Source organism: Wyeomyia smithii, chromosome 3 (assembly GCF_029784165.1).
Source record: "Wyeomyia smithii strain HCP4-BCI-WySm-NY-G18 chromosome 3, ASM2978416v1, whole genome shotgun sequence".
Taxonomy (NCBI): Eukaryota; Metazoa; Arthropoda; class Insecta; order Diptera; family Culicidae; genus Wyeomyia; species Wyeomyia smithii.
The window spans coordinates 33,131,175-33,147,142 of record NC_073696.1 but is presented as its reverse complement, the minus strand read 5'-3'; the positions used below and the strand labels follow the sequence as shown (position 1 = coordinate 33,147,142).

The following is a 15,968-nucleotide window of genomic DNA, read 5'->3' as shown; positions in this document are numbered from 1 at the left end:
GTCTGTTATCTGTGACTATAGAGACTACTAAAACAAAGGGTTTCCAAATTTATGCATGCACATACATCCGTAAATGTGACACCCTGTGACACCGTTTTGCATCTCTCTGTCAAGTGTTGTCAAAAGATAAAAGGCAAGAGCTTTTGCGCGTACGTGACTTTTGGCAAAAGCTCTCCCTCAATTACAGCTCTCCGGTTCTCGGACACAGTGCACAGTGCGCAAGAACGACTGATGTTTGACAACTTTCAGGAGCTAGACAAGTTTTTTCACTACTCAGCTGACAACTTTTCGGTTTTCTAGAAAGTCCTTTAGTGCGTTGTTGTTTTTGAAAGCAATTTTACTGTAAATTTCAGTTAAAAAGCGTAAACTGGTGCGAAAAATCTGCAGTACTATCTAGTGACAGTGAATAAACTAAAGTTTACATCGTAAATCAAAGGTTTCTTCATAGCGAATCCATTCAGCGTCCGACCAATTACGATTTACAGACGCAGCTACAATCGCAAAAAAGCCTGCCGATTAACTTTTTCTCTTTGACCAGTCCCATAAATTCGGTCAAAATTTGTATCGTAAAGATGGATCTGTTGAAGAAGATGATGGGAATAGACGGTCAGAAAGGGGACGACGACGATAAGAGGTTAGTGCGCGAAAGGTTGAAAGGTGAACTTGGTTTCGCTTTCTTGCTTTGCCTTGTTTGCTTTCATCTTGCAAAAACAAAATAACACGGTCAAAACCCTCAGAATTTGAATATCATACTACATGATTGAGAAAACAAATTGCGCATCCTAACATTCGGATCGATAAATTTTCTAGGGATACATTTTCTGTTTGTATGTATATAATCATAGTCTGAATTAGGATACGGTCTTTTGATAATTACCGAACAGAGTTGATTGACAAATACGAAAATAAGTGTTTATTATTCGAGTATACAATGGTTTACGTAACTACCTGTTCAAAAATATTTTCATAACAATGTTTGCTTACGGTAATTGAATCAGCAGCAATTTCACAACATCTGACACATCATATTCTTCGAGTCTGTTTAATAAAACAGTGTTTGTATGCTGACGCTTTACAATTTCGAATTGCTGATTGTTTTGTTTATGAATCTCAGCCGGGGACATTGCAATGGAATATGTTGTATTCGCTTCAAAAGATAGTGCTATAAACAATAAACATTTGATAACGTTGTTCAATTTTCTTCGCAGAAAGAAGAAACCAATCATAAAAGATGAGTTCCGGAAACCGGTCTGGGTAGAAGAGTATGACAGTGATGATGATCTCTTCGACAACCAGAAGGTTTTTGGCGTGCAAATCTTCACCAATCCACTGGAAATCCAGAAGCATTTCGATCATCAAATTCAGGAGATGATGAAAAGCGTGGAAGAATATGATGGTGAGTGTTACATTTATACACTTACCTTGTCCTACTAAAACGTGTGAATTTTACAGATTCCTTCAAAACGTTCGACCATGATTTGAAGCAAGACTTTTTGAAGCCAGGTTTCGAAGAGGAAATCAAGAAAGAGTTTAAGAAAGAAAAGCTCATCGATACCGATTTGGACGGAGAGTAAGTATACATCAAATTAAAGTTGTTAGACACTCTGATATCTTAAATTGATTTTCCTCAGAATCTATCCGGAGCAATTGCATACCCTTTTGCAGCGCATTTCGCCAGACCTGAAGGAGTTGCTACCGAAGAAACGAGACTCCGTTTCCTCGAATACCAAACCGAAACCAAACCTTACAGACGAGCAAAAGATCATGAATTGGATACACGGTTACAAAGAATCGGACCCCTTGCCATCGATTTCCCCACGTGGTTCACGCCGTGTACCGCCTCAGCGCTTCCACGACGGTATTTTTGAGGGTACATTCCAAGGACCTCGCATGTTCGGGCAGAGTATTATCTCGCAAACCATTCGAAAGCCCGATGGGGTGAGTTGTTCTGCGGGTTTGTTTCTCTTCGGATTGGTAATGAATTTTTATTTTATTGCAGTCCTATGAAACACGCAAAACTGTTCGTGATTCTGAAGGGCACACCAAAACGACGATCACTCGTTCGACCAAGGACGGCCAGAAAGAAACTATAACTACGTATGGCGATGAGGGTGGGTCGCCGCCAGTGAAGCCTTTCTTCGAGGGCTCCAATTTGCCGTCAAATTCTGGCAACAAAGATTCGTTCGCTAACGTTCTGCTCGGGTCAAACCAGGAATGCAGCAAGCATCTTTACTCAAAGAATGGTTACGTTTTACCGAAGAACCTCTGGTGACTTCAAGCGCAGACAAACCGTATTGAGCTAACTACAACACTAGTAGATCATCGGTTCAATTTCCATTTCTCTCATAACATTTACTTCCTCCGACTTGGACTGGTGGTGATCATCGCCAGCTTCAACCGCTTACTACTACTATCATCATTCAGTGAGCCAAATATGTGTGTACCAGTAGTAGCAATAGCAAGTGGCCACCCAAGTAGCGATCCTTCCTACAATTTTACCCATAGTTTATACCATAACAATGAACTTGTCGATGAAATGGATCTTACCAGGCAATTGACTCTTAATCCCTCGATGTCGCACGTCGCAAGGAACAACTCCGAAAGACCTGTCGTTCCACATTTATTACGATTTCGTAACTTTTTCGTAGCATTAATTTGTATTAGTTTAAGTAGAATTCGGGTTCTAATTTCATTATCAAGCAACATAATTCGCGCCATTGAAGAATCCATCAAGTGGCGATGGCAAACGATAGAACGATTGAGCAGTATTAATTGTATCTGGAGGAGACTAGAATGGACCGCTGTCAGCAGTGATCTGTTATGAAACCAGGCCCGTTACTGCTGTTGCCAGTCGTTCAAACGTTGTCAACTCATTGCGTTCGGATCTAGTTCGACCAGCAGGTGTTTGTGTTTGTGATATACTTTTACGTTAGACCGTAATTCATTGTACGTCCTATCGAATAAGTTTACGATTAATGCTAATAATTTCAGCTGATCGTGGCTAGAACTGGGTGGGGTATCACCAGCCAGCGTAAACTCGACTGTTTTTTGAACTGAAAGAGCAGGTATTGAGGTGCGATTCGACTGCGTACAGGAGCGAATTTTATTAGCTAGTTTTTTGAATACCGACAAAAGATTAATTAATATATATTTTTACTGTATAAGAATTTTTTACTGACTTATCTGTAATATTTTTCTAGCAGGATTAGGAGGGAAACAAGACAAAGTAAGGCAAAGAAAGGATCAATCTCCCTTATAGTTGAGGAAAGTTTAACTAAAAACATAAATTATTGGAATCAAAAACCAAAAACAAGAAAAAAAATCTTCATTCAATCACATACTTATACAATTACTCTAAAATACTGTAACCAATAGTGAAAAGTTCTTCGAAACAAAATGTACATTTTAATTTCTTCCGAAAGAAAACACTATCCAGTGTTCGAATGTCTGAATTGATTCGAAAATGAGAGTACAAATCACCGATGCCCTCGTGCGAATATGATGACTGTAAACAGGTATGACAATCTCCTATTGTGAATTGCTGCTAGAAGAGAAAGGTTCCTGGGTTTAACATGGCTTACACAGATAGAAGTTTTCTGTCGAAACGTTCCTCTTTCTATTCCTTTTTTTTTACAAGTTTTCGGATTTGAGTATTAAATTAAAAATCACAAGAGGGTTGTGTGCAAAGCCACGACCGCAAGGTTGAAGTAGAATACATTTACAAGAAAGATAACCCGGCTGCTAGCGTGTCAGTCATTCCTAAATCGGATTTGTTTCGTATATACCGCTTGTTAAGCACAGTATCAACAAATCGTAATAAACATTATACTGCTGTGCATTTGCAGCAGCATTAAACCTCAGTTGCAGTTTATTAATAACCATATATTATACTCTTCCAAATACATTTAGTAGCCTTGAAAAAGGGCGATTGCTGCAATTGCAACTTTCATTTAACTATTGCATAAATGCTTCATGGTCAGATATACCAGCTGCAACTACTACGCTATCCATAGCCATGCCACAGTTGTGGCCGCTATACGCTACCATTGGTATCCGCTGCCCCTGCATCAGCTGGCCTAGCTGCTATCGTTGCTGAGATCCGCTGCAACTGGTGCGCTATCCATTGCTATGCACAATGGGGAATCGCTGGCCATCAGCCAAAAAAAATTTTTTCTTTCGTTAGCTGTTTCATAATATTTTTCCTTAATTGCTATAACATTCAAGTGTCTAAATCCAAAATTTGGGCGCAATATCATGAAATCTGAATTTTTTATGATTTTTCGAAGCTTGGCGAACTGACGTTTTTTGTCTTTTTTTTTTTTGAAAAAAGTACATTACTTTGAAAAGTATATGGATAATAAGTATATGTTATTATGGAGCCTTCAATTTCAGCGGCCCCACCTAATTCACTGTCTAGTAAGTTGTCAAGTCATGGTGTTATACATGTATTTAAATGTCCTCTTTCAACCATAGAACCCTGATTAGGAAGATAACATATATATGAAACAATGAAACATCGAAAATCACTAGAAGAAATGAAAATTGCAGCGAAAGACATTTTTCTTGCTGATAAGTATAATGAATTTCAAATTTTCTGGAAACAATTCAACACAAGATTCAAGCGATCACAGCGGAATATGATGATGATGATGACTTTTTCAATTTGTAATTAGTTTGTATTACTTATGTTGTTTTAGTTTATTTAAAAAGATATATAAATTTAAAATTTATTTAGTTCGATGGGTCGTCCATAAATAACGTTTTTTTCAATGGGGAAGACGCCCGGTGGCACTACTTGTTGTCAAAGATCATATAATTCTATAAAAAGGAAGAAAGTGCCAAAAAATATTAAAAATTGGGTTTCGTGCTTTATGGACCGCCCCAAACAAAAAATGGATGCCAAATTCGTGTTCAGCGCCCCAAAATTATGTAAATACCAAGTTTTTGTCGCATTTATCGAAACTTTTTTTGCTTTGCCAGCCTTTGTATGGAGTCGCCCCACTGTGCTATGCCACAGCTGTGGCCGCTATCAACTTTCGCTGGTATACACTGCACTGCTAGTGCTGCTGCTAAGGATGGACAACAACTGTTGTCGCTTTCTAGAGCTTTTATGAGCGGCTTCGGCTGAAACAGGCTCTTATATAGGCCAAATAGCATTTTCTAAACTGCAAGGTATATGATTATGTCGACCGTGCTTGGGAAGCAATCTTATAACGACCAATCAGAGGTCTAATTTTCCGTTTTGACAAGGCTTAACTATTTTCAATAGTACAATAGTTTGAATAATCAAATTACAATTATCTTCATTTTGGAAGAATTTTAGAAGATTTTCCAATCTATTGCTGCAAGAGCGAAGGAAATCCATCGAATACTAACCGATTTATTAGCATTTGAAATTGGACATATTTTTCACTTTTTTCGGTTTTAGATTTTCATTTCACATCTCTATGTAGCCGAACTTCCTGAGAGAAGTATTCTACTTCAAAAAATGCAAGAATTTAGGAAATTTCTTTGACGCTTCCCTCAAAGTTGAGTTTTAAATCCTACGTTCTAGCAGCACTGCAAAATATTCGCCAAACATTTTTTGGAAACTTTCCTTTTTGATCTTTATCAAAGTGGAGGAATATGACAACGAAACGAGAAATCTGAAGATGCGAAAGAAAAACTAGACATCTTAAGACACTAAATGGTCAGCAGCAACGTCAACCTCCAAAAATCTCATAGAGACCTTCGTAGCTTCTAAAAAAAATCCATGGGCTATTTGTTTTTTTTTTTTATTCGCATCACTTCGGACGTTCATATGCGGTCACCAAAATCTCACAAGACAATCGTTGCCATGTATTTGTATATTTATTTGTTTCCGACAATTTAAATAATAAACTTGATAAAATTATGTGCTTAAACACCAAATCGATGACAGAGTAACACATCAGAATTAGATATAAAATTAGCATATAGGGAAATTTGAAACTAATCGAGTGTTAATAGAGTCAGTATTCTGCTGTTTGGAGTATAAAACTGACATTTACTACAAAAAATAGTAAATCAAATTGCTCAATTTTATAAAAGAAACTGTCAGGATGTGAATTTTTACCATTTTACTCCAGTTACAAACTAAATTAATCTAAATTCAAATATTGAACCGACGGGGCATTTTATCGTCCTTCAACTGCAATGAAAATGAGAATAACAAAATTTAGTTTCCAGCTACAATTGCGATGCATGCAAACAACAACACTTACTGTACGACGAAAGATCAATTTCATCCGGCAGTTCGGTGATGTTGACATCGAATCGATCCTGCACTTCGTTCAAAATCTTGGCATCCGTCTCATCGGAAACAAACGTAATCGCCAGCCCTTTGGTACCGAAACGTCCGGCGCGAGCTACACGATGCAGGTAGGTGTCGGAATCCTCGGGCATATCGTAGTTGAAAACGATGTTAACACGTTCAATATCCATTCCGCGCCCGAACAGGTTGGTGGCGACTAGGATGCGTTTCTGGAAATCCTTGAACTGCTGGTACCGGGACAAGCGCTCTTCCTGTACCATCCCACGGTGAATTCCAATAGCCGGGAAGTTTTGCTCCGTAAGCAGCTGAGCTAATGCCATACAGCGCTGTACGGACTTCACGAAGATGACAACCTGCATTTGCAGGTTGATTTTAAAACTTATTCGATAGTTTTAATGGTTAAATAGTACCTGGTTGAACTCCAACACATCCAACAGTTCGAACAACTTTTTGTTCTTCTCGTTCTCCTTTAGTTTAACGTAATGCTGTTGTAGTCCATGTAGCGTCAGTTTAGTTTCGTCATCAACGTACACTTCCATCGGCTGGTAGAGTTGGTAACATGAAACGGAGATATCGCAGAAGGGAAACAAAAATTGATATATTTGAATTATGCACGGCTGCACTATTCGCAGAGGATGTCTGGGTTGCCAATGACTAAGAGAGAACCTCTACAATCGGCTCCTGCTAAAACACGAACAATCGGTATGGAAGTCACAGTGAAAGAGTCTGTTGGTTTCATGGGAAAGTTTGTATCCGCCCCGCGGGGTAGAAAAATATGTGAATTTAAGATTTGTACTATATAAGATTATCTGAAACGAGACAAGGTCGATAGCGATTAAAAAATTACAGACAGACTACATACGGATTTGGCCTTCAAGAGGTTGGAAACTGTGTGCGTGTGCAGGTTGCCAATTTCACAAGGCGCCTTGATGTTTCGTCTTCGTAGGTCTGTATTCTTAAAATTTTGCACCAGACGACTTCAGCTCAGATGATCAGCTACTCGAACTCTGCTGGAAATCACATTCTTCACGATTCGATCAGTAGATTTTTTAGCATTGTTATTATTTATTGAATCAATTTATGCGGTTGAAGAAATATTAGAAAATCCCAAAAATTACCTATTAACGGGTAGGTGTTGTCTTATAGGGTTTATGGTTTTAGTTTATCTACTGATCACGTGGATCCTTCGCTGGCCGCTCCTTTGACGTTTGGGACATACAAACCCTATGCTTGATAAGTCCCAGCATCCCACAGTCGTTTAATTTAAGCTATTACCAGTTGGGTTCGGTTTTTGTTTTAGGTGACTGATTCAGCCACCTTCCAGGGACCAGAATTAACATTGTGGTAGTGTCTTAGCGGTTGACAAAATTTAATCCTCGGCGCTTTATGAAACCCATCGTCCCAGCGGTACGGTAAACAATTCCCACCAACACAGTATCTTTCAGGGCGGACAGTAGAGACACTCTCAGCAGTACAGGAAACAGTAGTACTAGTAGTAGAATTGGGTGTAATTACATCTTGCATGAACTTCTTGCACACGGGACGAATCTCTTTGCTGAGAGTTGCGGAGAACATCATTACTTGTTTGCCGTGCGGTGTATTACGGAAAATCTCCTGCACGTCGCGACGCATATCTGAAACAAGAGATGTTCCCATAAGTATCTCTCATTCATTGTTCACAGTTTGTAACTATTTTACAAAGAATCAGAAAATAATAAATAAATCAATCACTAGAAGAAACTCAGATGTCCCTATCTACAAAATGGTATGTTTTCATCATAATAACTAGGATAAGACAAGTAGAAGTAGAACTGACCTAGCTGCTCTAACATTTTGTCGCACTCGTCCAGGATAAAATGCTTAAGATGCTTCAAATTCAACTTCTTGTTACGAATCAACGCCAAAACACGACCCGGTGTTCCAACGATGATATGTGGGTTCGTAGATTTCAGTACCTCTTCGTCCTTTTGAATAGGCAGCCCTCCGAAAAATACCGCTACCTTAATACTGGGCATATACTTGGAAAAGCGCTCGTACTCTTTACTGATTTGGAATGCCAACTCGCGAGTGTGGCACATAACCAGTACGTACGGTACACTTTCCGTTGGCTCCAGCTGCTGCAGCGTAGCCAGCACGAACACTGCCGTCTTTCCCATACCGGACTTTGCCTGGCACAGAATATCCATACCAAGCACCGCCTGCGGGATGCATTCATGTTGAACTGAAAGTGAAAATCGAAATAACATATTAGGATTTGGTAAATTTTTGATCCTCTTAAAACTATCTTCAAAATGATCAGCAAAATGAATCAGAATCAATCATCCATTTTATCAGATGTCCCTATCTACAAAAGAATCTGTTCTCATCATCGAAAAATCACGAATTTCAAATAAAATCATAAACACTTACCCTCTGACGGATGTTCGAAACCACAGTCAACAATGGCACGAAGAATTTCGGGCTTCAGCAGGAAATCCCTGAAACCAGAGCTGTGAATCGAAACGTACGTTCCCTTCACATCTTTTTTCGGCTGCTCCGCTGGTTCGGTAGTAACCTGCTCGGTCTGATCCTCATCCTCATAATCTAAGAGATCATCATTATCAGCCATTGTGTTTATTTAGATTGAATTCTGTAATTTGAAAAGAAAACAACAAAGCCACGTATAAGGATACATGTGCGGTAAAATTTTCAACGCCAAGCAACGAATGGTGGCAGCCATTTTGGGTTCGGTCTCGACCTTTTTCGAAGTTTCCACTTGATAAAATACCAAAATTAACAAACAGAAATTACGTTTACTTTACTCTAAACTTGAATATCATTCATAAGAACCAATTTAACAAAAAAAAACATGCAAACAATACATATTACTAAGGTTTAACATTACAAAAACTTACCAAAATCTAGCAGAAAAAGCAATGCGGTCTTCACAACTCGACACAAGGAACACGAATGAACAGGAGCACGAAAAAGCCTATTGGAACGGGAGAAATCGAACCATATTCAGAAAACCGACGAGGGAAAAGACAAACAATCAGGCGAGGGGTGTTGTGTTTTTCGCATAGGTATTGTGATTTCTCGCCAAACATGTGAAAAGGGCCCATGCGCCATATGTAAACAAGCCAAATTTTCTCGTTTTTTGATCAATACAAGCGAAATCTGCTCTTACCAATAAGATTTATTGATAAAAGAATCCACTCTTTATCAAAAAATCTTATTTGTACGAGTAGAATAAGCTTGTATTCATTGAAAAACGTGAAATTGTGGCTTGTTTACATATGGCACATGGGCCCTTTTCACATGTTCAGCGAGATTTCAGAGATAAATTAGAATTTTGCGCTCTAACTGACAACCGCAACTGACAACCGAAAATGACAATCTCAGACAGCACAAATAAAAATACGACTCAAGAAATTGTTTGTCAAAGCGTATGCACTCTTAACTTACTTCAATTGAAATTGAATAGCATTGACTTAAAGCCGCCTTGATTCCTTGCCCTCAACTATGCAGCAGAGCCGCATTGATATGGTTTGCAATCAGAATGTTCTACGAATAAACTAATTATAACCCATTATTTCAGCGGTTCTCAACCTGGGGTACGTAAAAGCTTCCAGGGGGTACGCGAAAGAAAAATCAGTAATGGCGGATAAAGCAATTTTTTTTATAATACTTCATTTGTTGTTCAAACTTGCTTTTGAAACATGAGCATAGTAATCGAACAAACCATAATTCAATTTGAAACCTGAATTAGACCACCACAACATGATCTACCACTACTCTCTCCCACTCTGCCAGAATATTCCAAGTCAGGGGGTACAATTGATTTGTAAAATATCGCCAAGAGGTACTCGAATAAAAAAAGGTTGAGAACCGCTGCATTATTTGATGTTGCTTAAGCAGTATGCAATATAACATAGTTTTCATTGACTGGTGAATGACCGCCGTTTAAAACCTCAACAAAAAAATGTGCCAATGAGATATATGGGAAGAAGACCTCTGAATTTCGTTCAGAGATTTAGAGGTACGGCTTAAAAGTTTCGTCTTCTCGAATAAAGTCACTATTCTAAATTTCAGCACAATCGGACTTCGGGAAGTCGTGCGGGTAAAATTATACTTTTTTACCAATGAAAAAATGTTCGATAGCAAAAAAATTTGTGATGCCAAATTTCTTAGAGATGCAATAAACGTCAAAATCTAATGTTTTTTTTTTGTAAGATTTGGACCACTAATGGTCGCAGTGGTGATCTTTTGTGGTAAAAGAAAATATTTATATATTTTTCAGCTGGGAAAATCTCTCAGCTTTAATTTATTTTTACCCTTGAGGACATTTTTCGAAAAACCGAAGCTTCTGAGCCCTACCGCTAAACGAAATTCGAAGGCCTAGTTTCCCCATAACTTCTGTTGGTTCCAGCTCGAGAATTCCTATGCTTCAGAAAGTCTTTTTTTTTTGAAAATTTGTTTCCTGAGATAACATAAATGTTTTCCAGTACCGCGAAAGTCTACAGCGCATCGTTTCTATGTCTGTTTCCTGCATCTTCAAAATTGAGCTTTATAGACATGGTTGTCCCACGACTTTTATTTTATATATCATGGCATTGTTGTGATAAATACATCAAATCGCCAAAAGCATGCGAACTTTAACAAACCCGTACTATGTTGTCGTATCATGTTCACTAACCGATCTAAAAATAGGCGAAATGGTGCCCATCGCTGATGGCAATAAATCGTACATGCCTTTGATGATGAATATGATATTCTTTGCTCGATCAAGACAAACGAAAACATAAGAAACAAATAAAAAGACCATAATTAACTAATGAGGTGTAGAGAATAAACCTTCTTCGGATATTTTCGTATTTCAATTACGAACATTTTACCATCCCCAGTTGAACGTGTATCGAGTGCTATTCCTTTAAGCACTTTTTAACCAGTGTTTGAGATGTCTGTCAGTCGCGGGTGTTGCTTCTTCTTTTTCTTAAAAATACCCTGCATTCTAATTTGTTTGTGAAAGGACAATATACACATGAATTAATTACAAAGAAAACTTAAAACTTAGCCTAAAATAAGTAAAATATGTGATTATTAGTCTTTTATGAACCATTCGACCACAAGTCACAAACCAATTTCAAAAAATCGTCGGTAATTTTACATGGATAAAAGTACAGGTCGGACTCGATTATCCGGAGTTTTAAAAAACATTTCGTTCCGGATAATCGAATCCTCCGGATAATCGAGCCATTTTTATTTTTTTAATTTTTATTATCTCTCATTTAGAACAGTGAGTTTTCTATTATAGTAAGTTGTACACAATACATGTGCCGACGGAATAAATTATAAATTGTCTTTAGACTGTTTCCCGCATAATCAAAAACTATTGCTGAAGCGGTAAGGATTTTAACTGTACTTAATGAAGTATGGTAACTGTTCGTGATAATGTCTTTCATCAGTTATAACTGTACTAAACTGAATGACTCGAACTATTTATATTCAGTATCCCCAAATAGGATAGTGAGCACTGTTTGTCCACCACACCTTCAACGGTTGAAGCTCCATCGAAAAACGAAGAGATATCTTCCAGTAAACGCTGTAGTCGCAGGTGTTTGTCAAACTATAATGAAAGGTAATCAATTTGGTCACAAATCTTTCGGCTTTAGTATTTATACAATCCTTTTTTCTATCCAGTATCTTCGAGCAGAACGATAATGAAGTCCACATTGCACGACGACGAATGCAAAACAGCGCCCCTCGCAGCCTGGAAGAATACAAATATGACCAGTCACAAAAGAAATGTGCAAGATGGCTGGCAAGTGATGATATCTGCAGCTGAAAAACAAAAACATGATTTTGCAAAAAATATTATAATTATTTTCAAAACAATATCACGACTATTCCACGAACGATTATCAGAATATGAATCAATATAAATATACCATTCATGAAATGATACCTGAACAACTGGAAACTACTGCAAAATAACATATTTATACTATTTGAAGAATAGTTTTAGTACAAAATTTTGGATTATTAGTTTACCATATCGTGTATAATATCGAAAAAAATATGTTCGGGAAAATCGCTGTTTTTGAATGGTAACCATACCTAACACCTAGTTCACCAAATGGTTATTTCTCAGTTTACTATAAACTAGATGGTCGAAACTAAAGTTGATATGGTATGTAAATGGTTATGTGATTGTTTTATAAATGGTTAAGATACTATACGGGAAACAATTCGTGTATGGTATTTGTTTATGCGGGTATTTATATGTTTTATTATTCAAATATTAAGAAGAACTGAGGTGTTACATATCCCTGTTCGATTTTGACAACACTTATGTTTTTTTCTATTTCCTAAGTGGCCCATAACGATCTAGACACTCGATATGGCTACTGATGGGTTACTTTGCGGATTTCAAATCGTTATTGATTTCGCTTGATGAGTTTTGGTTCAATACTCCTGGAACACCACCGAAACAGGCCAGCTTGTGGTTCTAAGTACTGCATTGATCATGGCCATTATATTACAGAAATATGTTCCGGCCATACATTCTGAACCAGTTGACCAATAGTGGTTGTCCTAATCGGCAACTAAAAAACATAATACCTTGCTTTTGGAGGTTGTTGAGTAAGAATTGGTTGAGGGAACGACGAGAAACAGAACGGGGCATTGTTGTTACAATTTAGAACAACCCCGAAACCCGGAAACAAAAGTACATTATAGAAATACAGAAAAAAATACTCCGGATAATCGAGCCATTCTCTCCTGATAATCGAGCCCCGGATAATCGGGGCTCCGGATAATCGAGTCCGACCTGTACATAAAACTTTGGCATCTAGAAAAAGCAAAGCCTTGGTGCTACATTCCGTATCGGAATTCGACCTTCTGTTTTGCTATACACAGACTTCGCAGCCGACTGTTAAGTGTACAGGACAATTGCGGGGCTAGCGCTACGATCCTACTGACACAAAAAGTCTCTCCCGAGCCGGGGCTCGAACATACGACGACTGGCTTGTTAGGCAAGCATCGTACCTCGAGACCAGCTGGGAGATCTTTGGGGCCATCCACATACCACGTGAACAAATTTTTAACGATTTTGACCCCCCCCTCCCCCTTCGTGGACAACTGACCACATAAATTCTAAAAAAATTGTATGGACCGTGGACCAATGAAATAGATGCCAAAGGGGCCATCCACATACCACGTGGACAGCTTTGCAAGATGCAAAGCTGTCCACGTGGTATGTGGATGGCCCTTTTGGCATCTAGAACTCATTTCATTTTACGACAATCTATTGCCATGCCAATCGATAACGAAGTCTCTTAACTAATCTAGTTGATCGAAACCGCTATTAGCCCCACAGGCTAGCGTGCGATATTGTTGAGTATATGATTTTATATTGATCAAACGATATTCCCGAGTGCTTCAGTGTACGGATTTCGGGTGCGCGCGGTAAAGGCCATTCAAATATTACGTAACGCAAAAAATGCCATTTTCACGAACCCCGCACCCCTTTGTAACAATTCGTAACATTTGTAAATACTATCCCCACCCTATCCTTTTTACGCACCATAATGACGGTCGCTATAATGCGTGTTCGTAATATGCGAACCTCTCTGCCTACGTCAGATTTCAGGTTTCTGAAAAATTGGCAACACAAATGTTGCCAGATATATTTTTCTTTCGATAAAATATATGAACACTTCAAACTGACGTAAGCAGAGTTGTCAAAAGGGTGGGTAACTTATTACGAACTTTGCATTATAGCACCCGCCATTATGGTGCGTAAAAAACTGGATACTACGGTATGTGCTGGATGCTACGGTGAAGCTGGATACTACGTGTAACTAAGGAATTTACAAAAAAAAAAAATCCTGAATACCGTTTTTCTGTATATTGATTTTCATTGGGAAAAAATAACACATCTACTCATCTTCACGGGTATTCTCCCAGGCACACTCAAAATGATGGCTCATGTTAGCAACTGGGATTCTGACAGCTGCATCAGTTTCATTTTCATTCTGGAACGAATGGTTATCAAGGCCAAGAAAATCTTCTTGCAGCCATTCTGCTTCCCAATCCTCATCGCTATCGAAGTTGAGTAAGAGCTCATTCTCACGTTTGGCAAACACTTTTCGTGGTTTCCTTTTGGGTGTCCGAAATTGTTTTCCATGAACATGTTTACAATGACTATTTAGTAATGTTGAAGATGCAAAAAAAATATCACAATGCGAGCAAATACGTTTGTCCAAATTGTTCAATCTACTTGGGCAAAACGTATCGTATGCTAGTTTGTTGCTCTTGAACAATGCTAGGCTCTGAAAAAGAGAAGCAAACTTCAAATTAGATTCAGTATTTCCAGCACTTGCAGATCTGTCTTCCGTAATAACGATGCTAGGATTGTAACAAAGGGGAATGGGTGTAGGCAAAAATCTGTGCGGAAAGTATGTTCCATACTTGCTCTGAAATGCGTTGCAACAGGCCTTGTCAAAACATTTGACAATTTGCAGGCAATACTGTGAAGTCCGTACGTGTTTCACTTTCCAATCGTATAACGACCAATCAGAGGTCGAATTTTGTGTTTTGACAAGGCTTAAGGATTTTCAATAGTACAATAGTTCGAATAATAAAATTGCAATTTCATGCATCTGGTAGGAATCTTAGAAGATTTTCTGATCGATTGCTGCAAAAACGAAGGAAATCCATCGAAAACTAACAGATTCCCTAGCATTTGAAATTGGACATATTTCTCACTTTTTTCAGTTTTAGATTTTCATTTCACATCCCTATGTAGCCGAACTTCCTGAGAGAAGTATTCTACTTCAAAAGCATTTTGCGGTTCAAAATCGGTTGCTAATTACAACCTTTGAGCTGCCCTAACATTGGAGGAATTAAGATACACGGACAACATGCACTGTGGAAGCTATTTCACATTCAGTAAATTAGACGGGTGCGACAAACTTAAATTGCTAGGATGCAACACAGAATGCTTGCTTGCGTTGACAAAAATTATTAACTTTCAATGACTTGTTCATTTGCCTTGAAAAAGGCATTTTGATTTCCAAAATTGGATTTCCTGATGGCAATCTTCATGCTGCCCCAACACGGGGGGAATAATGGCAGTCTGGCGACACACGCTGAGAAGAACCGCGCTGCTCCTGAGACGTTATGACCAACCATGGGCAAGTGATTTGTTTAATTTGAAGGCAACCACAGGCGCAACCCGCTGCTACGGTCTGTTACTGCTGAGTGCCGATATCTGCTGTTACTGCTGTCAACGTTGTGGACGGTCCATCCATTTCACCTTCCGACTAATGAATGTAGCTAGTTTTCCCAGAAACACTTTTATAGCCGAAGGGTGCTACGTAATAGGCCACGCCTTTCAGTTCAGGTTTACCATTTCCTTATGTTTTTTAGACGAATTATTCCACAATTCGCATGTGATTTTTGTATCCAGCGAATAAACACCGATGGTGCTCTCACACACGCAACGGCTTTAACCCGTATCTTATTGCGGTTTGCAACATCTAGCGATTTCGTTTGCTCGCTGTTGCGTGTTGCATCATGTTGCAACTTGGCAACTGGGAGACGACGAAATTCTGTTACTGCTGATTGATTGAATCGACTTCATATTAGCTCTGCATAGTCGAACTAACTGTCTTTGTGAATGCGGTCTAACAGG

General features: G+C 38.6%; 2 protein-coding genes across 2 annotated transcripts; one reads left to right on the top strand and one right to left on the bottom strand.

Annotated features, from left to right (window-relative positions):
* Positions 1-188: 188 nt before the first annotated feature.
* On the top strand, positions 189-3,397 carry LOC129730952 (uncharacterized). Its single transcript, XM_055690622.1, has 5 exons — positions 189-634; positions 1,209-1,396; positions 1,453-1,570; positions 1,632-1,938; positions 2,000-3,397. Exons 1-5 carry the CDS (start codon positions 573-575, stop codon positions 2,270-2,272), a joined length of 948 nt encoding a protein of 315 aa, XP_055546597.1. The 5' UTR covers positions 189-572; the 3' UTR covers positions 2,273-3,397.
* A 2,434-nt stretch (positions 3,398-5,831) lies between these two features.
* On the bottom strand, positions 5,832-9,248 carry LOC129731276 (ATP-dependent RNA helicase WM6). The gene is made up of 7 exons (XM_055691137.1): positions 9,187-9,248; positions 8,702-8,921; positions 8,109-8,513; positions 7,808-7,926; positions 6,703-6,834; positions 6,243-6,645; positions 5,832-6,169 (listed from the first exon to the last, which is right to left on the bottom strand). The coding sequence occupies exons 2-7, from the start codon at positions 8,898-8,900 to the stop codon at positions 6,156-6,158; spliced, it is 1,272 nt and encodes a 423-aa protein (XP_055547112.1). The 5' UTR covers positions 8,901-8,921; positions 9,187-9,248; the 3' UTR covers positions 5,832-6,155.
* Positions 9,249-15,968: the final 6,720 nt, after the last annotated feature.